Source organism: Lepidochelys olivacea (genome assembly GCF_965140295.1).
Source record: "Lepidochelys olivacea isolate rLepOli2 genome assembly, chromosome: 5".
In the NCBI taxonomy this organism is placed as follows: domain Eukaryota; kingdom Metazoa; phylum Chordata; order Testudines; family Cheloniidae; genus Lepidochelys; species Lepidochelys olivacea.
The window spans coordinates 29,760,402-29,781,292 of record NC_140415.1 but is presented as its reverse complement, the minus strand read 5'-3'; the positions used below and the strand labels follow the sequence as shown (position 1 = coordinate 29,781,292).

Below are 20,891 nucleotides of genomic sequence, written 5' to 3'. Positions count from 1 at the left end.
TCTAATATTGATGCATCGTGGTAGATTAATGATGTTTTCGCTCTCAAATAACAAAATGTGTTTGTCAACAAAACTATTTTTAGCACAGGTTGGACCAGATTTTGGATCCCACCCCCCTCCACACGCATACAAACACACACACTTACATTCCTCTTTTACACAATCAACACCTCTTAAACACAGATGGTAACAGATCCCACAGTCTCATCTGAGTTCTCAATCTGGTGTGGCCCTGCAGATATAGGTGGAGATGTGTGGGTTCCAAAAGCCAGCTCAAATAGTAAGCAGCAATAAAATAATCTTCAGCTGAATTGTTCAAGACGCTGAAATGCATCTGTTCTCAGGGTCACTGAGGCTCTCTTCAAGCTATCACCTCTGCAAGCCTGTACATTTCAGTCTCCACAGGATACCAAGAGAAGATATTACATGACCTTAAAAGTGTTCTTGCTGTGTTACTGAAAACTTTTAAAATAGCACAGATCAATCTTGGCTGTTATGAGAACAGAATGCCAGAAGGTCCTTGAGAAAGGTACGACATAAGCTGATCATTTGAAAGTAATGCTGTCTGTTTCAAGTAATTATTTTCATTAAGACTGAGTCAGTGAGCTGTAGCTCACGAAAGCTCATGCTCAAATAAATGGGTTAGTCTCTAAGGTGCCACAAGTCCTCCTTTTCTTTTTGCGAATACAGACTAACACGGCTGTTACTCTGAAATCAGTTTTATCTGAGGTTTCAGAGTAGCAGCCATGTTAGTCTGTATCCGCAAAAAGAAAAGGAGTACTTGTGGCACCTTAGAGACTAACACATTTATTTGAGCATAAGCTTTAATGAGCTACAGCTCACTTCATCGGATAAAGTGAGCTGTAGGTCACAAAAGCTTATGCTCAAATAAATTTGTTAGTTTTATCTGAGTAGTTGCCTTGATACTAGATGTGGATCTTGCTTATATAATTAGAATGAAGCAATAGTTCCTCCCAGAAAAAATTTCTTTCACAACCCACAGATTGCTCATTTTGTCAGCATCCAGGAATTGACTTTGCTGAGGTCTGGCTGCTCAAGCTATATTAGACTTAAGGAGAGCTGACAGTGGTAAAACACAGAGAATTCATCAGTGAGTTCAGCTGATTAATTTAGACTTGCAACACTCTAGATCTCCTTTGAAATGTATAAAAGAAAACTGATAATTAGACATAAAATGATAAGAGTATATTACCAAAGTGTACGTTTATGGCTATATCTGTAAAATACGTACAACTAGCAATTGAAGGGCAATGATCAGTCCATTTTATGTTCATTCAGAGCAGTTTCTGCCTACATTCATTTAATAGGAAGTCTCATAGTTCAGCTGACACATAGTGTCCCTGAAGGAAATTAAATAGATTCCGTTTGATAATATTTGTAGGCTGATGCTCTGTCTAAGAGAGAAACCATGTGGCTTCTACATAACACTTTTGGATGATACAGTTTTGTCCAGCCTGTATCATTTCTCGATTTTGCTGTGTGTAGGCACAGGGAAAGGGGTGTGTGCTAGGTGAGCATAAAGTCTCTGTTGGGTAGAGGGGCTGAACTTGATTATATGAATAGCTATTCCTGGCTGTGGGTACAGCCTCCTAAGGGCTGGAATCAGTTATGTGTGCATCAGACTTTCTGTAAGTACTGTGCATAGATAAGCATGTCGGAGAAATATCACGTAAGTGAGCTGGTTCCCTGCCGAGTGTACAAAGGAATGGGTATGGAAGGTTCCCTGTAGTTTCCGTGAGCTCCCAAGTAAGTAACCACTATTTGGGCTTTCACCTTAATAATAAAGAGCTAGATTGTGCTTTTAGGCACAGCCCCAAGCAAGACAAGCTCTATGTATTGCACCACCCCTGGAGGCATGGTTTTCCAGAGAGATTTCTTTGAGGTACAGTTCCCTCCCTGCCTTCCCCTTATTCCAGCAGCCAATTATGACAGCCCCAGATCAGATCAGCTGCTGCATTAATTGGCTAAGGCTCCACCCATTCCCCACCCAGCTCCAGGAGGAGGGAAGCGGTAAGTAGAAATACACTGGGCATAGGGTCTGTGTAGCCCACACAAGGATGTAAAGAAGTTCTTATTCCCTTTTACTCCTCCGCATGAGTCTGTAATCCAAGACACGATCTAGCACAAAGTGTTTGGGATCAGATATAATCTGCCATCGGAAAGGACTCCAGCGTTAGAGGTCTGAGTACAGTGTGTGTTTCATGCATGCAGAGTGCTTATACCTGTGATGTTTAAGTGTATTATTTTCTTGTCCTTATCTGAATTCTGAACAAGAAATATTGGTTCTTGAAAGCTAATGTTTGTCCGTCTATTGTTAAATGCAGGGCAACGTCCACAAAATTATGGAAAAATGTAATTTGCCACTAACTGGGAAACAATGTGTAAATCGTATCATTACGGAGAAGGTAAAGTACATTTCTTTAGTCCTTTTCCAGTCTTTTTTCACTCTAGAAAGTGCCACCAAATCATATTTAAATTTAATTTAGTGCAAGCATGAATGATATGCAGCATCACTTAACAATGAAAATGGTAGATCCCCTTGGAGGTGGATTCAGGAGTTTGGGTGGGTCTCAGTTTTCCTTTGAAAAATGCGATCCTTTAGCACCCAAACATACTTGGCCACGTTTTCAAACACATTCAAATGCCTGTGATAGAATTATGAAGAGTGTCTGCTATCAGCCTTTCATGGGACTACTTGTGAAGTAATTTACTACTCAGTGTGAGGAAGGGAGGCAGAACTGAGCCCCAAACAGTCCGTTCGCTGCACAGAGTAGTTCAGTGGACCTTTTCAATAGAGGTTGAGAAAATTAAGTTATTGCTGCCACCACCTTTATTTTATTATAAGTGCTTACATTTGGAGGGCTAAGGGTAGTCTCTGCGGGAGCCCTCTTATCATACTAAGTAGTGTGCTTCAAAGGCACTCATGTTAGATGCCATTTTCCCCCAGGAGTATATTACTTGTTATCTTAAATAAATCTTTCTCCACAAGGTAGAAGAAAACAAATGAAATGTGAAACTTATTTAAAGTCTGACTCTAGGAACAGGCTACATACAAATGTGTAGTTGAAAAGGAAAGTTGAACAAAGATTGGGGAAAAAACGAGTAACCTACAGGCATTTTTATAAGAACCAGCCCTGGGCAGATCCTTCTTTGTACATATATGCACCTATCATATATTCCTATAAGAAATATCTCTTATGTATACACCAGAATATCACTTAAATTCAACTGGAAACTCTAACCATCTCCAAACCAACATCCTAAAGTAGGTGTTTCTTACCTCCAGTTTCTGTCTTCAGATTTAGGGATATAAATCCCTGTGTAATTTCGTAAATCAAATTTGTAGCCTGATATACCCCAGGGAAGGATAATTAAGTGTTCAATCTGAGCTTCAGTCCACTCCTATGTCAAATCTGTGACTTCCCTTTGATTCCAGGTTAAACCTTCACCTTTTTCAACTGACTTTCTCTGGGAAAATGTCTCGACATATTATGAGTTTTATTGGCTACAGCATGCAACCAGTATAAGTCTCTCTGGCTGGCACCCATTAAATCCCACATTACCTGTATTTTGCATTTGTGGAAATACAGAAACAGCCTTTATTATGTATGTATTTATTATTAAATGTGCTGTGAGCTGTGGAAGTGCAAAGCAGTAACCAGAGTGCCAGAAAAAGCTTCAGAAGGTTGTCCTTGCTCACTTACACAGGCTTTGCCACTTTATCCCAGGTGTTCTGTAAAAAACAACACCACCTCTGCTTCATTGGCAGCCCTGGACTCCCAAAATAATCAAATTGGACAAAATTGGATGGTGCAATTGAAGTGGAGAAAATCACCCATGGACCCTTCAAACAATCAGATGTATTTCACTTCTGACCCTAACCTAAAAAACAAAGAGGGCAAGCAGTCCCCTCTTCCACCACCAGTTGTCACCTCTCAGGCAAGCATAAAATCCAACCAGAATTGCCCAGTAAGGTGTAGATCCCATCCCTACCAATTTGTCTAAAATGGCTGAATTCATCCAAAGAATAACAGATACATACTTTTACAATATTAACTCCCCTGTTTGTTTTTATTCTTTCAAGTACTAATGAATATTACACTGATATTTACTGGACAGTTATAGGTAAGAAAATTGACACATGTAAATAACAGCATAATTTGTTACCCTTCTAATAGAAATGTACATATTTCAGCTCACCATTTTTTGTTATATAAATAGTCATTTCCTTATTATCCCTTCTTACACTAAAAATGACTCATATTTTATTTGAATCTGACAGGCTGTGTTTGATGTGGACAAGAAAAAGGGACTGACCCTGATTGAAATCTGGGAAGGACTGTCAGTAGATGAAATCAAGAAAAGCACTGGCTGTGACTTTACAGTAAGTCATTGTATGAACAAATGTAGTCATCGTGTTCCAGACCTAGCCATCTTAACAGATAAGAAAAGCACATAAGCCTTTTATTTGTAATCCAGTAGCTTTCACCTTTCAAAGTGTGTGTGTGACTGTGTCAGGGTGGCAGGTGATACTGAAGTTTAGATCACATGGATGCTTGCCATGAGAGCAGGGAAGGAAGTTGTAGGTTGACTAAGGTGAGAGCGAGCAAGGGTGTTAGGCCTGGGATTGGGGACTGGATGGGTGCAGTAGAAGAACTGGAGAGGAGGACTGGATTGGCAAGGACAGTTGGGGAGTGAAACTGAGCAAATGCATTGAAGGGGATAGGTCAGCTTCACTAGGATGGTGGGTGAATATTAGAGCCTGTTCAATGATATAAAAATTAGCTCACCCAGAGCCCTTTTGTGCACAGATTTTTCTTACTACATTTTCCAATACACAGTTTAAAATTGCCCCATATGTGTGAAATGTTCTCTCGGTACTAATCTATAAGGCCACTACTTTCTCATCCTTCAAATCCCTTCTCAAGAGTCTCAGTTCTTTAATGATGCATACATGAAATGGGCCAGTTAAAGATGGAAAGGCTTGAGGGGCAGTGGGGTATAACTAATGATGTATATTTAACCAAACAGATGCTGTATGTGGTGCATATAACAATTGTACATATTTTGAATGTATTCTTGTGACAAGGTAATCTGTCCGCTCATTAGTAGTAGGGCCTACAGGTCCTTCCACCCCTGCACCATGCCGTGGCCCCTTTATGGTTTGGTACTCAAGGATCAAGAAAAATGGCAAAGGCAGATATGGGAAGACAGGAAGCGGTCCAGGGAACAGTCTGTGTCTGGGGACAACCTGTGATGCTCTTCCTTAAGGGACAAGACCAAGAGCTTTGGTAGAGAGAGTGGGGCAGGGCTCCCTTCTCTCCCAACCAACCCTCACCAGCTCTGGGAAAGAGGGCTGTATATATGCTGCCTCTTCTCTCAGAGCCTGGAGACACCAGCAGTGGAAGGTTAATACTTGCTGACCTCTCCCAGTCCAGGGGGAAAGGGGTCTACTGGCGGAGAAGCTGACTGAAAGCCACAGTTGGGCCTGAGGTAAAGATCACAGTGCAACAAGGGCCTCCTGTGCCAAGGAGGGAGAAGTTTGACAGAAAGCCACCCCATCCCTTACTCCAAAGGGGAAGGCTAGGAAGACCCCTGAATATAAGGGTAGAATCTATAGACCAGAAAGGCCAGGACTATTAAAAAAAAAAAAAAAAACAAGTCCCCAAGACAGAGGGCAGGTAAGGCCTCCTGAATGTAAAGGGGAGCTCTTTGAGGGAAGTTGTATAAGCTAAATAAATTATATCAGTGGTTCTCAAACTTTTGTACTGGTGACCCCTTTCACATACCAGACCTCTGAGTGCGACCCCCCCCCTTTTATAAATTAAAAACACTTTTTTTATATATTTAACACCATTATAAATGGTAGAGGCAAAGCAAGGTTAATGGGTGGAGGCTGACAGCTCGCAACTCCCTCATGTAATAACCTCGCGATCCCCTGAGGTGTCCCGACCCCCAGTTTGAGAACCCCTGAATTAGATCCCAGGGGAAGGGAAATATTGTTTAAAGACTGTGGAGGCAAGTGATTGATTTCTGAACCCCACTAAAGGAAGCTGAGGAAAGTGTGCCTACAGGAAATTGCTGTGCCACAAGGGGGTGCTCTGAGGTAGCACCCTGCCACTATCCTCCTTCCACATCCACAATGTGGTGCTTGTCCTCTTATTTGGTAAAACCTTTTGAGGCAGAGACAGTGAGGACAGGTGCTGTCCTTCAGGCAAGGGCGGTACCTAGTACATTGTGCATTCTGTACTACCAAAATACAAAATAATAAAGAAAAAATTACTCCAGTTCTACAATGGGATACGCTAATGTGGACAACAACCTCCTGTGGAGTCCTTGCTGGGTGGGGCTGAGAATTGTAAGATCACAGGCCAGATATTTTGACTTCATAAGCTTCCGTATCTGCATCTGTAGGAATACATTTTGCTAAACAGTGCCAAAATATTGTGTGTTAGTTTTATTGTTCTGCATTTTTTTTAAATAAATGAGAGGCAGGTATGAGGCAGGTCACTTCTGAAAATAGATTCAGCTAATTGGGAGGAATTCTATTTTTAATGTTGAAATGACCTGCAACTGGCAGAGTATAACACGTTGCTATAAAAACAGCTTGACTGCATAATTCGTTGTCCACATAACACCTTACTGAAGTCACTCTATTAACCTTGTGTTTTAAAATTTCTCTTTTGAAACAACCCTCCGTATTCAGCAGTCCTTTACACAAAAGAACTGGTTTTGATCATCCTTCCAGTAATGATTTAAGGAAAGGGGTTGATTTTTTGCATACTTTGATAATGTCAGGATTTATTTTTCTCCAGTCACAGAGCCTCTCTTGCAATCAGTAAAGTCAATGCTAAAGCATACAAAAATTGATTGTGTAGATTCATCTTTTTTTGCATTCAGTACCCACCCTCTATAATCTTGGAAGTTTAGAAAGGGGGTTAAGCCACAACGTATTTAATGTATTTTTGTGGGCCATTTGTGATCAGCATTGAAAGAGCTAATGGCTGAAGCTACTGTAGTAGCACGTGTGGCAGTCATTCATAATGACAACTGATAGTCGTTGGACCAGGGGAAGAGAGTGAGAATGACTGTACAGCCTGGTCGTTAGGGTACTCATTTAGGTAGACCCGAGTTTAAGACCCACTCCAATGACTATGATACATAAACACTGCAAAAAAAAAACACCACAAAACATGGCAGTGAGACTCAGAGCCTGGGTCAACTGACTTGCGCTCACAGGGATCGTGCTATGGGGCTACAAATAGCAACGTAGATGTTCCCACACAGGCTAGAGTCCAGGCTCTGAGGCCCTCCTCCTTTGTTGGGGGGCTCCAGCCCAGGTAGGAACGTCAATATTGCTAATTTTAGCCCCATAGTTTGAGCCCAAGTCAATTGACCTGGGCTGAGAAACTCGCTGCCATGGTTGTTTTGTTGTTGTTCTTTTCCAGTGTTGATACCCCCTATTTAATAGTGTATACAAACTGGAATAGCTTCAAGAGGAGAGACTGAGAGAGAGTCACCCCAGAATATCCCATAGCCCAGTGGCTTGGGACATTGTCTTCAATTTGGGAGACCCTTCTTATCAGGTAGAGGGGGCACGTGAACCTTGGGTCTCCCCTATCCTAGGTGAGTGCCCTAACCACTGCCTAAAGGTTATAAGGGAGGGGTCTTGCCCCCTCCTCCCCGTCCAGTATTTTGTAAACTTAGTCCACGTTTGTCAAAATGCCCAATATTGAAACAAAATATTGGGTTGGGTCAAAATGAAGCATTTCATTTCAATGCTACTGAAACATTTCGTGTTTTTGGGTTCAGTTGAAGCTATTTGGAGAACTTTACACAAATTTGTGAATAGTTTCTGGTTGACTGAAACTGCATTTTTCAGCGAATCGTTTATTCATCAAAAACATTTCACCCAGCTCAAGCCCTGAACTCTGTGGTAGAATAATACCTGAAGAGCTGCGTTGTGAATGCTTTTCCTCATACACCAAAATGCTGACCCTGTCTACCTTAGAAGATACCACTTGCTGTACTTAAATTATTATTTCTGTTCAGTGAATTGAGTTTTGCTGCTGTTTACACCAGAAAATAACAATGACTTTAATGACATTGCGCCGATAGGAATGAAAAGCAGAATTCTCTCATCTTATACAGTACTTTTTCCTGTGAAGAAGTACTATTTTGTATAGAGCTAAAGAAAATAGATTATGGAGTTGAACGTTTCTGTTGATAGTATTTTTCAATGGCTTCAGAAAACATTAGCTAAAATAACTGTCTTTTGGGTTTGTTACAATTTAACGTTTAATGCATGAGTACAAATTGCGCAGTAATTTTATACTGAGCCATACATGATGCTGTCCATAATGCAGATGCTTTTGGATCCATACTGCTTCTTGTAAGAAAAATACACAAGGAAAGCCATTTAGAAATATTATGGTTTCTTTGAGAGATATTTGGCTGTACGTTGTTATTTTCACAGCCGGGTTACTTGCTTGAAAAAGCCTCTCCTAGAGGACATCCACAGCAGCTACATGCCAAGGGACAAGTGATTTAGAGTCACCAATCTTTGTTAGGAACCTGGTATTGTATCAAAAATAAACAATTCACCCTGGATTTCACTAGGCTGTGAAGACAAAGTATTGGCTTATCTTGTACACTTAAATCACATCTGCTACTGCCTGGCTTGTAGATCAGCTTGGCAAAGTAATCTCTTTTGGCTTGTACCAGTTTATAGTTTTGATGAGACCATGAGAGAACAGAATAAGAAAACATTCTTTTGTAGATGTATTTCATTATAAAAATTGATAAGGCAAGTCTGTCTACATAAAGATTCAGCTTCTTGTTTTTTCCTGTGAAAGCTCAATTCTAGGTCAGGGATACAAAAAGACATTAAAAGCTAACATGGAGCTCAAAACTGTGGCTTTCAGACCAAGAAAAACAACCCATGTTTGACTATCAAGCAGCTGTTGGTTTGGTTAAAAAAAAAATGAACTGTCTAAGGTCAAGCCAATGAATGAAAAATAATATGAAGTATGGGATATCATCAATTTCTCTGTGGTTTTATTTCATAGAGATGTCTTTCCTTTTTATAGAAACAATGGATTGTTTATATGATGGAGAATGTTTTAAATGTATAGCCTGTTTCCTGTCCTTGTCACCCCTCTCCCACCGTGGAACTTGCATTGAGCAACAGAGTTTTGTACAAAGAGGCTAGAATATGCTCTTTAACTAATGCCTTTATCTGCAAGTAAAAATAATTTCCAGATAACACGATATAGTGATTTTTTTAGGCATATAATGAATGGCTGCCCGACCATACAATCAACTCACATCACAACCTTGGACGTGGGAAGGGGAAAGTTTTGGCAGAGGACACAAGGCCCTCAGTCAAAATACCCTGGGATTTTTGATGTTCAAGCAGAGCAGACCTCTGAGAAACACCACAGATTGAAAGACACACTCTGTAACCTAGGTTTCAGAGTAGCAGCCGTGTTAGTCTGTATTTGCAAAAAGTAAAGGAGTACTTGTGGCACCTTAGAGACTAACAAATTTATTTGAGCATAAGCTTTCATGAAATAAATTTATGTGCAAATAAATTTGTTAGTCTCTAAAGTGCCACAAGTACTCCTTTTCTTTCTGTAACCTAGGTATTTATGTGCCTCAAAGGGATATAGAACTGAGTGGATCCCGTTGGGATTTAGACCCGTGGGGAGTCTATGCATTGTAAACTTGATGATTCCCTGATTTTAAACCACTAGCCATCCTTGGGCTGCTCAAGCAATTTTCTGCTTATTTAATTTTATTTATTCATAGCAAACAGTTATATTTAGGCCTGATTCTGAAAAGTGCTGAGGATGTGCAACCCATTGACTTTCAGTGGATCGGACCCTTGGAGGGAGCGGATGCTGGGCACACAAGGGACAGCTGAAGTGTCAGATGTGCAAATACCCATGAGAGAAACATGAGATTTAACGTAATGTGCTCATTCAAATGTAAAACACTCCAAGCAGGGCTGGCTCTAAGATTTTTGCTGCCCCAAGCAAAACATTTTTTGGCCACCCCCGCTTTTTTTTCGTGCCCTGTCCCCGGCTCCATGCCAACTCCGCCCCTTCCTAATCCCTTCCCCAAATCCCCGGCCTCACCTCCTCCCATGGGCGTGCCGCATTCCCCCCCCCCCATTGCTTCCTGTGGCTCCCCCCGCCCCGCAACCCTCCGCCCTAGCTCACCTCCACTCCGCCTGCTTCTCCCCCCTCCATGTCAGGCGAGGGAGAGGCAGCGCGTTCAAGGGAGCACGGGGAGCGGAGGTGAGCGAGGGTTGGGGGGAGCACAGGAAGTAATGGGAGGTAGAGGAACCACTCCCCGCCACAGCTCACCTCTGCTCCACCACCGCCGCCTCCCCCGACTGTGCCACCGCTCGGCTTCTCCTCCCTCCCTCCCTCCCAGGCTTGCCGCGTGAAAAGGGAGGGAGGGGGGAGAAGCGGCTCAGCGGCGGTGCGCTCAGGGGAGCAGGCGGAGCGGAGGCGACCCAGGGCTGGCGGGGGCACATTTCTAGGGTCAGCATGGCCGGCCCCGGAACGCCGCCCCTAATAACGTGCCACCCCAAGCACCGAGAGCCAGCCCTGACTCCAAGCCACACTGGTACTGAAAACCAGGACAACAGATAAACAATATCTGCTCACCGTAATTGAATTTTGTCACTGTTGTCAGAAAATACAGAGCTAGAGTCTGCCATTCTCACTCACCTCCAATAGTTCCTTACTCCTCAAGTATTTTTATTTATTTCAGTGGAAGCACTCATGGAATGAAGTACTGCTCAAGGCTGGCAGAATTGCCCCATGCTAAATACAGTGCATATGCATTTTAAGATGTGAAAACGTAAGCCTCCTGGAACCAGTCCCAAGGTGTCCATACACTGAGAGAGTTTCTCCCACTGCTCAATGCACATGCTTGCTGCAATTTAGTATCCCAGTTTACACAGAGCTTTGAAAAATCAATGTACAGTGTCTCATTCCACCAAGATGTCTCATTAACATTCAGCACAAAAAATACTCTGTGTGAACCAAGCCTGGCTTCTCAGCTGCTACTTCCACAAGAGACTGGATGATTTATTGTGGTTCACGGAAGAATAATTCCAGAAATTAAACTGCACATTGTCTGTAGGAAATAAAGACCTGCACCTCTAAAAGCAACAGGCCACTAATGGTTGCAAAGACATAATGTGTGAGCATGTTCAGCACTGTGAAATGGGTGGGATAAGGAGGCAGAAGAAATGCAGTGGGTCAGATTTTACGGAGACCGATTAATCATCTAGACCTGAGGTACTGGAGGTATTCTCTTTCATCTGAGGCAGCTGATGTCATCCAGATTGCCTTTGCTCTTCATGAGGCTGGGAGTAGAAGGCGATCCCTTCCTGAGACTATCCAGCAGTGTCCCTCTATCTCTATACTCAGGGCTTAGTTATAACCATACTAATTTGGATCAGTCATTTGTGCACCGTTTCAGCTCTCCACCCCCAGCAAATTTCCTCACCCCCCTTCCCATCACACACATGGGTTCTTTTTTTCATCAGCTCTCCCTTTTGGGTTATTTTTCTGTTGCCCATTCCGTTTTGCTAGGATGGCTGCTCTGTCTCAGTCTATATTACTAATTGGTTTTAATTTTTGTACAGTACCATATATGCTGGGAATGAATGACTTAAAAAACAATCAAAAATATCCTTGTGATGGAATAAGTTGGGAGATGGAGGGTAAGAAAATGTAAATAACCTTGTACTGTATTAATGCTAGCTGAAAATACTCTGTCTTTCCTGACTACATCCCATTCAAACAGTCTGCACAGCCACGGATACCATTTTTCTTAAATCCAATCTTTGAATTGTTCTACATGGGCCCGTCACGACAGGACACTTCTGTTTTGTCAGGTGTTTGAGGCGGATTGATGGACAAGCTGAGCTGTTTTCGGATAATGGGGTTTATTAGCTAAGGATTTCTTGGCAGTCTTGTGTTAATATTGTAATGGCAGTGCAATAACTATTGGAAGATCTCAACTGTGTTTATATATTAAAAGCCAGTTGGTAATGGGACTTCTGCTGCTGCAGTGTTTCATAGTTGGAAATCAGGGGACAGGGACATGCTTACAATAACCTAGTTTGCACTGTTGTGTGTGTTTGCCAACTTATTTTTTTCTCTCTCTTTTTTTCTAGGTTGCACCAAATCTCATACCGATGAGGCAGATTTCAACCTGAAAAGCAAGCTGGTCTGGACTTGCCAGAGTTCTTGTTTCCAAACGGGAGCTCAGTGAAGGGAAATCAGTGTCTGTTTTGCAATTATACTTTTTTTAAAGGGCTTTTAAAGTAGTTTCCTAGTAGTTAGATTCAGGCTGTGATAGCTGTTTCTCGCATGACATTACAGTCCAGTTTTAATAAAAAGGTGAATTTAATACCTAACTTTTTGATAACCTCATACTACAACCATGATTGTTAATAAGCATTGACTCAAGGAAATGCCTTGTAGAAGTCGTGTTATTGCTGAGGACTACATTTTTTAAAAAGTACAGACCTACTGTGCAAACAGACAATGTGCATGCCAACTGCCTGTGCATTTTCTGAAGTTTTACAAACAAGTTAACCACTGGAAGTGGAAATACTGCAAATGTCATAGTAATTCTAATATATGGTGAGGCGCTTCTTGATTTTCTTCTGGGGGATGATTGCTGAGCTTGTAGCAAACATGTAGAGCTGCAGATGTACATCTGACACATGGGCTTCCACTTTTTTGTGAAAATTTGGGTCCTCAACCTGTTACCAATAAGTCAGTGGCAAAACTCCCATTGAAATCAATGGGAGCAATTGGGCCCTTAACCTTGAATGTATGATCATTTTCCGTGGTATCTATGTACTGGTGTTAATTAAGAGAAGGTACACCTTCTAGAGTATGACTCTGGTCTCTTCTATTTGAATGATGAAACCCACAAATGTGTAACCTAGAAAGGGGCCACTTTGGGAGGGAAACACAAAAGGTCTCTTCCCTCAAACAGGCAAGTTGATGGCCTTGCAAAGGATATGGGCCTGGGTCACAGAGAGGAAAGGTGGGTGGACAGGGATAATGCTGGGTTGTAAGGAGAAGGGTGGAGTGACTGTGGAAGAGTCAGGGAAAGGAGCTCCTTTTCAGAACTGACATTTTATCAACTATTCAAATTCGGATTGAGGAAAGGTTTAAAGTGATAGGCTCCCTGTTTATCAGCTCTTTCCCCAGCTCTTGCCGATCCAGGGAGCAAGTGACTCGCATCCACAGAAGCCACAGTCAAGATGAAATGCAGTTTCCTTTCTCTAGGTTTCCTACCCTCCCCCCTCCCCACTTGATAAGTCTTTTCCCTTTCCCACTCTGAGTTACAAAGAGAACTGTTGTTTTTTCTATATAGTATAGAACACAGGTCCTTCCCTCTCAGGCCAGTACAACATAACTCCATTACATGGGACCCTAATTCACAAAAATCCACGTTAACCAAAGTCTAGTACTAGCTCTAGATGCAGTGGCTTCTTTCCCAATTCTTCTAAATATTTTGGAAGTTTCCAAAATGCTTTGGTTAAGTGAGGTCCTGTCATACATGTGACATCAACAGTAAGAATCAGCTATATGCCAGGAAGCCATGCAAAAGAAAATGGTACATAATATAAGCAACCCAGGCAGAGAGAGAGAGAGGAAAAACTGAATTTGAGACAGATTAGGAAGTCTCCCACTTCATAAAATGTTGTGGGAGGAGCAGGGGAATGTTCTGAACACAGCACTGGGGGTCAGAAATAGTCCTCCTGTGTCCTAGCTCCTCAGTGTCCTTGGGCTTCTCTCCTTCATTTCCCTCAGTTTAGTGGGGAATAATACTCCTTCACAGGGTTCTTGTAAAAGTAGGCCTGATCTACACATGCATTTTGTACGGGTATAACTAATTTGATTAGGGGTGTGAATGTCTATTGCTATACTGGTACAGCCCCTACTGCAGATGCAGTTATACCTGTATAAATGTGCATTATACCAAAATAGCATCTCCTCCTTTCCCTAAAGGAATAAGCTATACTAGCATAAGCACCTCTACACCAGTATAACTGGGTGTGCACGGGGGGTTGTACTCCTTTAACTATACAAGCATATAACTTGGGGGTGTAGCCAGGCCTACAAGTGAATATCTGAAGAAGAATGCTGTTGCGTAAGTGGTAGTGTTAAGGTCACGTTTAATACAAAGAGGGTTTTGGCTGATATTTAATTTGTTCGAAAGGTTTGAAGCTGGCAAAAGCGCTCCAGAATAAGCTGCAAGCAACAATCCTGCACTGGCCCTAGTTTCCAACCAGCTCTAAGATCAGGAGGTTTCCTATATTATAAGCTCTGGGAAAAGATGTCAATTAACAGTTTGACCATTTCCACCCATTTGGAGTAAAACCCAAAAAGTCAGATTTAAGAAATTATTTCCAGGGGTTTTGTATAGCTAGATTTCTATGGGATTGCTCGGTAATGGCTCTGCTATAATGGAAGCTAATGCACTGTGGGTTCGCATAAAACAATCCCGGGTTGATGATCAAGCGGCTAAGTAGCCTGAGCTAATCCACAAAGACCCTTCACGGATAGTGTTTGCTGTTGAGAGAGTATAGTGTCCTGGTGATGTAGACAGTAAAAAGTGCATATCATTATCTCTATTACTGAGGATCAGTTAAGAGCCACTTTTGATGGAATGGATGGGGTCATAAATAGGTTCCTGCTAGCAATTACTCTTGGATTTACTAAAGAACACTCAGTATGTATATTGTTTTTTAAAGGGAAATACGTAAAACATATTATCTAAGGAGGGGATTTGCCACTCCTTTAATACTTTTAATTTGTCTATAAAGAAAACTATGTTTAAATAAAGGAGGGGAAATCTTTTAGAAAATCTAGAGAATTGAATGTTATCTAATGGGATAAACCATATTAAATTAAGCTCAGTAGCAATTAATTTGGTGGAGACTGTCTAAAAGTTTTCCTCGGAGTATATTTACCACAACTGTGGTGTCTGATAGGTGCGAGAGGGCAGCAGCAAATGTATATTACTTCTCCCCCTAGGATCCTTCATTCAGATGTGCTTATACCATTAGACTTGATGTTCAAAAGAGCAGAATGGTCTAATAGTAGTTAGAAGTTCAATATCTCAAAACCTTAAGCAAAGGACTGGGGGCCAAGAACTCTTGAGTTCTAATCTTCACTTTTCTGATTGTTCACTTGTGGCCTTTGAAAAGTCTCAGACACATGCTCTGCTTCAGTTTCCCTAATTGAAAAGAGAGATTTACCTTGTGAGGATTAATTAGCTAAAGTCTGTACAGCAAGTAATATTTTTCCTTTAGGGAAAATTCAACGCTTGATCAAGAGTAAAAAAGAGCATTTGGGGACTGCCACGTGTGATGAATGTTTTGGACCTGATTCACCTCACGCTTGTATGAGTGTCACTCAGGAGAATTGAAGTCAATAGAATTACACGAGTGGAGATAAGAGTTGAATCAGGACTTATCAACATACAATTATAGTGTAAATATCTGTCTTCCATGCTATCTGTATTTGCTTCAGTAACTTGATACTATGGGAAGGTATTTATATTCTTAGATAAATGTCAAGTGACCCCCCACAAGCCAACTGTATTAATTTTGTGGTCATGTTTTGGCAAGACTTTGTATTATGATGAGTGCAAATGTATAAATTTGATTTTCCTAGCGGCCAAAGCCATTCTTGTTAGTCAGCCAGACAGCTTTCCTTTTGAAGAGCACAAGGAAGTCTGGTTCATAGCTGTAATGTACAAACTAGGTAATAGTTGTGATGACAGGTTCTTCTTTCTCTCCTCCATGGCAACATGAAGGCCAGGAAGCATGAGGAAGGTCCAATTGGATATCAATTAGATCATTACCTGGATGGCAGCACTTCACAAGACAGAGATAATATAATGCCCTTGAGTTGAAGAAGGTGGTGATTCTGTCATATCACTATGACTTATTTCTCTTTCTAATTGTTTAAACCAATACATGATTTTGTCCCTTGGAGAAGCAAAAAGTGAAAAGGTGATATAAATGGCTATTGTATTGTAAGCTATTTGTCAAAGTCCTTTACGTGTACTTGCAAAACAATCAATAAAAATTAAAAGATTTAAAAAGGGCTGATCATGTAGATTGCTAGTGCTCTTTATAATGAAGCATCCTAAGAATGTTCCTTTAGAAACGTACGAGAATCAGCAGACTTTGTGTTGGCATATTGAATGTGCTATGATAATGACAGTGCACCTTATTACACAAAATGTATGTGATATTAGCTGGAGATGGAGGAACTTGATAAACAGGAGGAATGCATAATCGGAGAACAACAACTGAGCCCAACTAACTGGTCATAGTGCTTTGCGTAGTATTTCCTCTTGCACTGCATGTTTGGCCAGTCTGAGTGACAGCTCATAAAAGCATCCACAGTAAATGCATTGTTCAAGTGACTTGCAGTTCACACTGCTCAAACGTGAGTATAAGGAAAAGGAGATGCCAAGGAGGGACGAGATCATGAGCCCACCTGCATGTAGCAACATATCAAGAATTACTTTGTGTGATCTGGACGCCTTGTGGAATGATTTGTCCCTCTAGAATAAAGATTATTGCACAAAAGGTGGGAGACAGTCTTTTTATATTTAGCAATACAAGGACTGAAGCTCCGGTATTAATGTGCATCTGTAGCCTGAAAGTGTTTTAAGGCATCATTCCTGCCCAGGAAGATAAATTCTAGTGTCTGCCTGATGAATGATCAATCATGGTGATTGCTGAAATGATGGAAATGCTGCCTGTTTATGATAGACTTCTGAACATCATTCATGGGCATGTATGTCAGCGTGTCCTTTTACCTCACATCACAACCAGCACAACAAAAAAGCTGGATGAAAAGCAAGAAGAAAAATGCTCAGACTTTGCACAGAAGAGATGTTTGCTCAGAAATAAAAGTCCTCAACAATTTCTGTGCAGGGCCATGCTCCAGCATTCCCTCTTCCTGTGCATGAATTGAGCTAAAGTTTAGGTATCAGAAATATGCAAGTAGGCTACAGTTTTGGACCCTGAAAATCTACCTGTCCTACAGGGTAAATTTCATTGAGTGTGGCAGGGAAGGTGCAGTTGTGTGCACACAGGCACAGCCCAGGGGACAAAGGGTTAAATGGCTTTAAACCACCTTTAATCCTCCTGGCTATTCCTGGCACCTCTGCGGCCCCCAGCGTATCTTACACAGCTCCTGAAGGTAAGCACCATATGGCTTCTATGGACAGCAGCATCTCTTCGAACTTCCTCAGTACTATAAGCTCCAGTCCCACCCCTCCCATCTTTAACACACTTCTCTAGCCCAAGGCCTCACCTCCCAGCATGCCTTGTACCTTGGGACTTGTGATTGGTCCTGTGCAAGGCAGCTATGGTCGTCTGATGCAGTGCCTCTACTGGGGAATTTTCAATCAAATCACGGATGCATACCGTGGAAACTGCAGAAGACATTATATACACAGAGACCATGAAACAATACCTCCTCCCACCCCACTCTCCTGCTGGTAATAGCTTATCTAAAGTGATCATCAAGTTGGGCCATTTCCAGCACAAATCCAGGTTTTCTCACCCTCCGCCCCCCACACACAAACTCACTCTCCTGCTGGTAATAGTCCATCCAAAGTGACTACTCTCTTTAAAATGTGTATGATAATCAAGGTGGGGCATTTCCAGCATAAATCAGGTTTTCTCACCCCCCAACCCCCCTCCAAAAACCACACACACAAACTCACTCTCCTGCTGGTAATTGCTTATCCAAAGCGACCACTCTCCCTACCATGTGCATGATAATCAAGGTGGGCCGTTTCCAGCACAAATACAGGTTTTTTTCTACCCCCCGACGTTCTGGTTAAACTTGGATTTATGCTGGAAATGGCCCACCTTGATTATCATGCACATTGTAAGGAGAGTAGTCAGTTTGGATGAGCTATTGCCAGCAGGAGAGTGAGTTTGTGTGTGTGGTTTTTGGAGGGGGGTGGGGGGGTGAGAAAACCTGGATTTGTGCTGGAAATGCCCCACCTTGATTATCATACACATTTTAAAGAGAGTGGTCACTTTGGATGGACTATTACCAGCAGGAGAGTGAGTTTGTGTGGGGGGGTGGGAGGGGGGCGGAGGGTGAGAAAACCTGGATTTGTGCTGGAAATGGCCCAACTTGATGATCACTTTAGATAAGCTATTACCAGCAGGAGAGTGGGGTGGGAGGAGATATTGTTTCATGGTCTCTGTGTATATAATGTCTGCTGCAGTTTCCACGGTATGCATCCGATGAAGTGAGCTGTAGCTCACAAAAGCTCATGCTCAAATAAATTGGTTAGTCTCTAAGGTGCCACAAGTACTCCTTTTCTTTTTGCGAATACAGGTTAACACGGCTGTTACTCTGATTCCTGAATACCTGGGGTTCAACTGGAATTCTGAGGTTTCAGGGCTTAATGATTGTTTTTGCCACATAGGAGTTTACCATGTCAGATTGGTTCGCATTCTTTGTTAATGCAGTAGAAAAATGTGATCCTATAAGCTTTGGTATCAGTTCTCAAGTGCACTAAGTAGGTCAAACTTTCAAAAGGCCCTCCAACACACACAACCATTGGTGCATACATGTTTTGTGCATTATGAGCATTGCAAAATACAAATGGTAGAAGACCACTTCTGCATGCGAGTAATAGAATTTAAATGCACAAAACTCAATCTCTGTGCTTGTGAAGCTAACACCTGAGCATGGAAGCAGGAGTGCTCAGCAAATGTGCACTGAAATGCTTGTATATGCAAAGTGGCATGTGCTCAAATGGGGTGGGGAGTGTCTCATTTTAACAATTTGGCTGAATGTCTTTTTGTATTGAAGGTGGGAGATGAGGTGTCGGAGCTGGTGAAAAAGTATTCAGTGAAAAATTAGTGTGAGATTTGGTAGGCTAAATTCTGCCCCTTGGATGCATGTACACAGCTCTAAAAATGGAGATCATGCCATACATCTTAGAAAATTTGGCTCTATTAGTAGTAGAATGATTCGAGGCTGATAGAAACATGGAGGAAAAAGACATAATCCATATATAAGGAAACAAAAGCCACCTTAAGAAGCACAAAGCATCGGATCAAGAGGAGTGTGACAGATAAGGCAATTTCATAGAATCATAGAATATTACGGTTGGAAGAGACCTCAGGAGGTGATCTAGTCCAATCCCCTGCTCAAAGTAGGACCAACAACAACTAAATCATCCCAGCCAAGGCTTTGTCAAGCCTGACCTTAAAAACCTCTAAGGATGGAGATTCCACCACCTCCCTAGGTAACCCATTCCAGTGTTTCACCACTCTCCTAGTGAAATAGTGTTTCCTAATATCCAACCTAGACCTCCCCCACTGCAACCTGAGACCATTGCTTCTTGTTCTGTCATCTGCCACCACTGAGAACAGCCTAGCTCCATCCTCCTTGGAATCCGCCTTCAGGTAGATGAAGGCTGCTATCAAATCCTCCCTCGTTCTTCTCTTCTGCAGACTAAATAACCCCAGTTTCCTCAGCCTCTCCTTGTAAGTCATGTGCCTCAGCCCCCTAATCATTTTCGTTGCCCTCCACTTGACTCTCTCCAATTTGTCCACATCCCTTCTGTAGTGGGGGGACCAAAACTGGATACAATACTCCAGGTGTGGCCTCACCAGTGCCAAATACACGGGAATAATCACTTCCCTAGATCTGCTGGCAATGCTCATACTAATACAATATCCATGGATAAAACCTATTGAATTAAGTTTAAGTTGTTTTGGAGTCCATTGTATTAAAAATGCAACGTTTATGTATTGTTGTGGAATTGTATGTAACTTCTAGAGTGGGGGGAAACTGTGAGTAGTGTAAACCCTCCGAAGTGTTATGAGCTTCAAAGGACTATTTGAAACTATGTGCCAGACAAGAATGAACTTATGGGGCAAACAAAGTTTGGTGTGTTTCCCATTAAATCTCTAGGGGGGAGATGTATGTAAAGTTCCCTCTCCAGTTGTGCAAGAACTCAGCCTTACGCTGCTGATTACCTGTTCCCAGGGTCCCAAATCAAAGACTCAAACTGTATAAAGGAGTGACTCAGAGGTCCATGGGTGTTCTTATTCTGAACAAAAGGTATTGTGAACTTGTGACCACAGAAAAATTTCTTGGTGCACTGACACCAACCAGCACCTGGATGGAATCCAAGAGATCTCTGCTAACCTTATTACTGTGAGCGTAGGATTTTGGGGTTTTTTTCAATATGTTTATTCCATAATGCTTTTACCTTAAAACATTGCTTGCTTAGAAAGGTCTATGTGGTAACTTAAAACAGTGGCATTTATAGCCTCTGAGGAGAAAGACTGTTTAGGCAGTCTGACTTGTGGAGAATTCACAGTGCAGCCTGGAAAAAAAAAACCCAGCCAGAAGCAAGTAAGACACAGGTCTCCACCTAAGAGAGGTAATGGCTCAGGAGCCTTGAGTGGGAGCCCTTGCTGGACCATCGAGGGGGACCACAGATGCAGTTGCCCTGGACTTTGACAAGGAGAATGGGAACAGTTCATAGAATCAGAGAGTTTAAGGCCAAAGGGACCATCAGATCATCCAGTCTGTGGCCTCCTGTATGTCACAGGCCGCCAACACCATCCAGCCACCTACCCACTTAAGCCAAGGTGCACCAGTGCCCATTGTCCTTGGAATGGCAGGAAATTGGTAAGTGAGATATACCCAGTGACTTGTATCCCACATTTAAATAAGCTAAGTATAAACACGGAAAGCGAAATCTGATGTTGTCTAACAAGTTAAAGGAGGGGTGGGCAAACTTTTTGGCCTAAGTGT

General features: G+C 42.1%; 1 protein-coding gene across 1 annotated transcript in view; it reads left to right on the top strand.

Annotated features, from left to right (window-relative positions):
• Positions 1–16,186, top strand: part of OXCT1 (3-oxoacid CoA-transferase 1) — a 126,166-nt gene extending 109,980 nt beyond the window's left edge. Inside the window, exons 15-17 of the mRNA XM_084628066.1 lie at positions 2,346–2,426; positions 4,304–4,405; positions 12,221–16,186. Of these exons, the coding sequence (XP_084484192.1) occupies positions 2,346–2,426; positions 4,304–4,405; positions 12,221–12,262 (225 nt within the window). The 3' untranslated portion in view covers positions 12,263–16,186. The remainder of the gene's footprint in view (positions 1–2,345; positions 2,427–4,303; positions 4,406–12,220) is intronic.
• The last annotated feature ends 4,705 nt before the right edge of the window (positions 16,187–20,891 follow it).